Here is a 7,500-nt window from a genome sequence, read left to right as displayed (position 1 = left end):
GTGGAGGATGCCTGTGGGAAGAACTGGGAAGTTGTGGCTTGGGCAGATTGATCAAACCTGTCCTGAAGAGCCAGAGATGGGCCGGGCACCTGCCTGGCGGCTTCCCATGAGGGACCCTCATAGGTGGAAACAAAGGCTGGATGCAGCTATGCACCCCCGATGGCATTAGGTCACATATGATGATGATGATAATATATTTATGATATATATATAAACATTTATACATTTATATATATATATATATATATATATGCACGCATTTATATATGTATGTATGAATGTATATATGAATGAATGTATATATGTATGAATGTATATGTATGAATGTATATATGTATGAATGTATATATGTATGAATGTATATATGTATGAATGTATATGTATGAATGTATATGTACGAATGTATATATGTATGCATGTATAGTCAGTTAGAAATGGATATGTATATATCATATATATGAATAGATATATAATAATATACATATACATAAAATATACAAATATGTACATTACATAAATACATGTATTCGAACAGATATATAATAATATACATAAACATAAAATATACAAATATGTACATTACATATATACATATATTCGAACAGATACATACATATATCCATATATTTATGTTTCAACAGATGTACCTTATGCAAAGGAAAAATAGACATCACAGCCTTCACACGTCCAAAATATTTTCTCTGTGCCTGAGAGAGTGCATTCCTTTCAGGCATTACAACACGTGATAGACCTCGTCTGGCCACAATTTGGATGTAGGGAACCGTTTTCACCAACAGCATAACCTGCAATATATGAAGGGGTAAGAGCTTCATTTCATTACATCCCACACACACACAGAAAGACACATGCACATAAAAAATATATATTTTATATTTATATATATATATATAGATATATAGATATATATTACATATATATAATCTTTATGTATATATAGATATATATATATATATATATCACATATATATTTTTTTTCTATATAAATATAAAATATGTATACATATGTATATATATACATACATGGATAAAAACACACATACACACATATATATTTGTATGTGTATATATATATATGTTTACATTTATATATAATATACATATATATCCTATACATATATATCTATGCTTATATATAATATATCCATCTTTTACCTATAGATCTACACATATATATATATACATATATATATATATATATATATATATATATTACATATATATATATGTATGTATATATAGATATATATGTATAGGATATATATGTATTTTATATATAAATGTAAACATATATATATATAAATATATATATATATATCCTATACATATATATCTATACTTATACATAATTATATACATGTATATGTATATATATAAATACATATACATATATATACATATGTATTCAAATATATACATATATATTCAAATATATACATATATATTCAAATATATACATATATATTTAAATATATACATATATATTCAAATATATATATATATATTCAAATATATATATATATTCAAATATATATATATATATTCAAATATATTCATATATATTCAAATATATACATATATATACATATATACTACTCCTCCCCCCCAGGAAACTCATCAGCAGAGTTTAAAATAAATGGATATGCTGCTGGGGGGAAGGGTTCTGTCCCTCCCACCCAGAAAGTAAGGCAGGTAGTGGGTCCAGTTGGGAGGGAAAATATTGTGGCGCAGGATGAGAGCAACAGTTACTTGTCCTGCCTATGCCCTGACAGGCGCCAACCCAGTATGAGTCCTGTTGGGCAAAGCATAAGGGATCCCCACACGCAGAAATTGGGCCCTACAGCCTGCCGCCCCCCATTATTTGGGGCAGCAAAAGCGGGGGTGGTAGATGTGGCGTTCATCCAGCGCAACTGCCCAAGGCTTAACCTCAGGCGAGCTACCGAGGTAGGCGCTTGGAAAATCTGGTCCTTATGACAGGATGAATGGTTACCCTTGCTATTAAGGGAACAAGTGGTTGAGAGTTAAGGTGGCTGCCCTCTCGGAAGTGAGAAGACCTGGCAGCGGCATGATCAGTATGGGTGGGCACCCCTACTACTGGTTGGGCCATGGAGATGGTCATCTCCAGGGAGAGCCATAGCCATCTCCAGCCAACTTCAACCATCGGTAGTTGAGGTAACACCGGTTGATGAGCGTATTATGGTATTGAAACTGAAGCATGCTTTTGGCTTCATGTCTCTTATTGCTGTGTATGCTCCTACCAAAGTTTGTAAACTTGATGTGAAAGAAGCATTCTATGCCAAACTCACATCTGTGGCAGACAGTTGTCCCCAGAGGACATTCACATTGTAATGGGTGACTTCAATGCAGTATCAGCTGTAATCAAGCTGGCTACAAGATGTTTGTTGGTCCCCATGACTCCAGGAACTGATCCCAGAAGGGAGAACAGTCAGGGATTTTGCTAGGTCCCAGTGATTGAGGATTTCTGGCTCTAGGTATCAGTGCTCCAACCCAATTTGCTGAATATGGTATAGTGATACAGGTACTGTGGCCAAGGAGATCAAGCACATTCTTGTCAGCACCTTCTGGAGGATCCTTCAGAATAGCATGGTTTACCAGAATGCCAAGTTCTGTGGCACTGACCACAGACTGGTAGTGGCTACCCTACGGAAATACTTCAATACTCCTCATCCCTCCAGTGGCCACTCTTGGATGTTTCACTTGAATAGATTGAGGGTTGAGGATTGTGCCCGAAAGTTTGCCACAGAAGTCTCTGGTTGATTCACAGAAACAACCAGTTGCTCTGTGGGCATGAAACATTTGAAGCAATGCAGAAGTCCACTGGCGAACACTCAAGGACAAGGCAGAATTTCATCTCACTGGAGACACTGGAGGTCAAAGAATCATGTCGCATGGCTCAGCTGAATGGCAATTGGGACTTGCACTGTTCTTTGGTGCGTAGAGCTCAGATACTGCTGAGAAGGGACAAAGTATAATTCATCAGGAATCTTGGTAAATAACCTTCGACCTGCCTACCAAGCCCTGCGAAAACTGAACTCTAAGCCCTCCTCGCAGATGACTGCAGTCCACTCAGTGGATGGAAAGATCACCTAAGATCATATTGGGGTTCGTGAACACTGGTCTGAATATTTTGAGCAGCTGTACCGGGTAAACCCTCCAACAGTTAGCTTGGATGCAAGTGGTATCACAATACCTGCGCTGGACCCACCCATCAGTGAGGAACCTCCTACCCTAAATGAGGTTAGGATGGCAATTTCTGAGCTGAAGGGTGGGAAAGCTACAGGCATATGTGATATCACAGCTGAACTGCTAAATGCTGGGGGTGAACGTATGGCCCAGAGCTTGTGTACAGTCTTGAAAGCCATCTTGCAGTCTGGTTCCACTCCCCCAGACCTGTTGAAGGAGAAACAGGATCATTGGGACTGTAGCAACTACCATGGCATCACACTGCTCAGTATACCATCCATGACCACTTATGGCACCAGATACCAGAGCAGTGTGGATTCACTCCTGGTAAGTCCATAATAGACCGTATCCTAGCGCTTTGAGTCATTGTGGAATGCCATTATGAGTTCAGTCATGGGATGCTTGCAGTCTACATCACAGCTCAAGAAGGCATATGATTCGGTGCATTGCGAATTGCTACAGGAGTTCCGACATGGATTGCTGGCTTAATAGCAAGCCTATATATACTGATACTGAAAGTGCTGTAAAGTGTGATGGGGGCTTTTTAAACTTCTTCCCTATTAACTCAGGAGTGAGACAAAGCTGTATCCTTCCACCAACACTCTTCAACACATGCACAGACTGGATAATGGGCAGAGCTACTATCCAAAGTCTGTGAGGAGCAACACTGTACAATATAAAGGTTACAGACCATGACTTTGCCGACGATGTTGCTATCCTACCTGAGTCTCTAGAATCAATGGTGGCAGCTATTGATGCATTTAGCAATGAGCCAAAGCCCTTGGGCCTATAGGCCTCAAGGACCAAAACCAAGATTTATGTTGATACATGTTTGCAGTGAGGATGTTGAAGGAGAGCTTTACATACTTTGGTTTAGCAGTCCATGTCTCTTGGCTGTCAGACCAAGAAGTCAGCAGACAGATTGGTCTGGCAGCAGAGGCCATGAACTCAATCAACAAGAGCATTTGGAGATGCAGAAGAACCAAGCAATGTGTCTCCAAGGACTTGATACTGCCGGTTTTGTTGTATGGAAGTGAAACAGGCATTATCTAGTGATTTGAAGTCTCTTCTTGTTGCCTTTTTTTAACAAGTCCATATGCTGGATCATTGAGTACATATGGGCACCAAGCTCATTCCCTGTGGATACCACTGCCCATCAGGTTGTCTCTTTGCAAGACAATCCTGGGTATAGAGGCCAGTGGAACAACTTTTGTGTATATATTATACATATACAAATACATACATATAATATATATATATATATACATACATTATGTATATATAAAATTATATATATATACATATTAAGTATATATCATATTGTATTATAAAATATATCATATGTTATATTACACATATATATATGGGTGGGTGCTTCATGCTCGGGATGATGTGAAGCGATGGTGTGGTAGCCTAGTTAGCGTTAAGTGCCTGCTTGCATGCCTTCCCGCTTTCAGCTGCCACCGCTGGCTAGCCTGGTGCGAAAAAGGGAGCAGCTATGCATAAGACTCCCCTGCCAGCTCATAGCCTCACCATCATCAAGACTTCTACAGTGCCTCCTCGTGGAAACTAGGTACCTTGCGGTCCTAGGCTGAACTGTGGAGACTCTTGGAGCAGCAGGAGGCCCTAAAGGTACGGAGCTATGGCCCACCGGCGTGTGGATACGCCCTGGCTTCGTACTAACTCCTGTCCCCCCGCGCCCCCTGGGGTTAATGGGCGGCTGTGGGGAGGCAGGCCTTGCCAGTCGGCCCCCCCGAGATAACCACTGGCAACGTCTAATGTAGAAGTTGACGCTGGGGGGAGAGCTAAAGTCCCTCCTACCCAGCAAGTACGGCAGGCTGTGGGTCCCTCTGGGTTGGCGACCGCTGGGACTCGGGTGGGGAGGGGGGGTTACCCCAAATCCCAGCTGGGTCCCAGCGGCCGCCAGCCTGGCGTGATGCTTGTGGGGGAAAGCCCTAGGGAGCCCTGCAGGTGGATTATGGGGCCTGCAGCCAGCCAACCTCATCTATATGGGGCAGCGTCGGTAGGGGTGGCAGAGGTGGCGCCCACCCGGAGTGACTGCCCGAGGTTAGACCTCAGGCGGACTGTCAGGGTGGGGGCTTGGAACATCCGTTCCCTGCGACAGGACGATCGGTTACCACTACTATCGAGGGAATTGAAACAGCTGAAAGTTGAGGTGGCTGCTCTCTCGGAGGTGAGAAGACCTGGCAGTGGCACGATTAGTGTGGGTGGCTACACCTACTACTGGTCGGGCCGCAGCGATGGCCACCATCTCCAGGGAGTAGCCATAGCCATCTCCAGCAGACTTCAACCCTTGGTAGTTGAGGTCACTCCAGTCGATGAGCGTATCATGGTATTGAGACTGAAGCTTTCATTTGGCTTCATGTCTCTTGTTGCTGTATACGCTCCTACGGATGTATATAAACTTGAGGTGAAAGAGATGTTTTACGCCAAACTTGCATCTGTGGCAGACAGATGTCCTCGGCGAGATATTCGTATTGTGCTGGGCGACTTCAATACGGTATCCAGCTGTGATCGAGCTGGCTACGAGATGTCTGTCGGTCCTCATGGCTCAAGAGCTGATGCTGGCAGCGAGAATAGCCTCCTTTTCCGTGACTTTGCTAGGTCCCAGAAATTGAGGATTTCTGGCTCCTGGTATCGGCGTTCTAACCCGCATCGCTGGACTTGGTACAGCGATACGGGAAGAGTGGCCAAGGAGATCGACCACATCCTCGTTAGCACTCGATGGAGGATCCTCCAGAACTGCAGGGTATATCGAAGCGCTGAGTTCTGTGGAACTGACCATAGAATAGTAGTGGCTACTCTCCGGGTCCACTTTAGAACCCCCCGTCGCCCAAATGAACACCCTAGGGTGTTTCATTTGGACAGATTGAGGGAGGACGAGTGTACCCGGGGGTTTGCCGAGGCTATCTCTGGTCGTCTCACAGCACTCGAGGGCCAGACAGACCCTGTTCTTATGTGGGATACCTTCAAGCGTGAAACGCTTGATGCAGCTCAGGAATCCATTGGTGAACGCCCAAGAACAAGACAGAATTCCATCTCGCAGGAGACGCTGGAAGCCACAGATGCTTGTCGTGCGGCTCGACTGTCAGGGGATCGCACTTTGCACCGCTCTCTGGTGCGCAGGACTAGGTCACTGTTGAGAAGGGATAAGGAACAGTTTATCAGTAGTCTTGCAGAGGAGCTCGAAAGCCATTTCCTTGTAAATGACCTTCGTCCTGCCTACCAAGCTATGAGAAAGCTGAACTCCAAGCCCCCCTCACAGACGGCTGCAGTCCGCTCAGCAAGTGGCCAGATAATCTCAGATCCTGATGGGGTGCGTGTGCGTTGGGCTGAGTATTTTGAGCAGTTGTATAAGGTTGATCCACCAACAGTTAACATGGATGCGGGTATGTTGAGACTCCTCTGCCAGATCCACCCATCAGCAAGGATCCACCCTCCCTGACCGAAATCAGGGGGGTGATCTCCAAGCTGAAGAGTGGTAAAGCAGCAGGTGTTTGTGGCATCCCAGCCGAATTGTTAAAGGCTGGTGGAGAACCTATGGCAAGGGGCTTGCATGCAGTCCTGTCTGCCATCTGGCAGACTGGTACCTTTCCCCCTGACCTGCTGAGGGGTGTGGTCATCCCTCTCTGGAAGGGGAAAGGGGATCAGTGGGACTGCAGCAATCACCGAGGCATTACACTACTCAGTGTACCAGGCAAGGTACTCGCACACATCTTACTGAGACGTATCAGGGACCACCTGTTGAGGCACCAAAGACCGGAGCAATCTGGTTTCACTACTGGTAAGTCCACAATAGACTGCATCCTGGCGCTTCGAATCATTATAGAGCGCCGTCGTGAGTTCGGACATGGGCTGCTCGCAGCCTACATCGATCTCAAAGGCCTTTGACACGGTGCATGGGAGATCCTGAGACTAAGAGGAATTCCAATAAGGATTATTGGACTAATAGCAAATCTGTATACAGGCACTGAAAGTGCTGTAAAGCCTTGCCTCACCCCTGTTAGTTCAGGGGTGAGGCAAGGCTGTGTTCTTGCACCAACACTTTTCAACACTTGCATGGATTGGATACTGGGTAGAGCTACTGTCAAAAGTCACTGTGGAGCAACTCTGGGCAATATCAAGGTTACAGACCTTGACTTTGCCGATGATGTTGCCGTACTCTGAATCTCTGGAAACCCTTGTAGCGGCTCTTGATGCATTTAGCAATGAAGCGAAGCCCCTGGGGCTAGAGGTCTCCTGGACCAAGACCAAGAT

The 7,500-nt window shown here is 44.3% G+C and overlaps 1 protein-coding gene across 2 annotated transcripts in view; it reads right to left on the bottom strand.

Moving 5' to 3' along the window:
- The window catches only part of LOC125027619, a 95,587-nt gene that overhangs the window by 47,596 nt on the left and 40,491 nt on the right, over positions 1–7,500 (bottom strand). For both annotated transcript variants that reach the window (XM_047616741.1, XM_047616742.1), the window contains exon 6: positions 648–803. In XM_047616741.1, coding sequence (XP_047472697.1) covers positions 648–803 — 156 coding nt within the window. The remainder of the gene's footprint in view (positions 1–647; positions 804–7,500) is intronic.

The sequence above is a fragment of the Penaeus chinensis genome, chromosome 7 (genome assembly GCF_019202785.1).
Source record: "Penaeus chinensis breed Huanghai No. 1 chromosome 7, ASM1920278v2, whole genome shotgun sequence".
NCBI lineage: Eukaryota > Metazoa > Arthropoda > Malacostraca > Decapoda > Penaeidae > Penaeus > Penaeus chinensis.
This window is presented reverse-complemented; position numbering and strand designations above follow the sequence as displayed.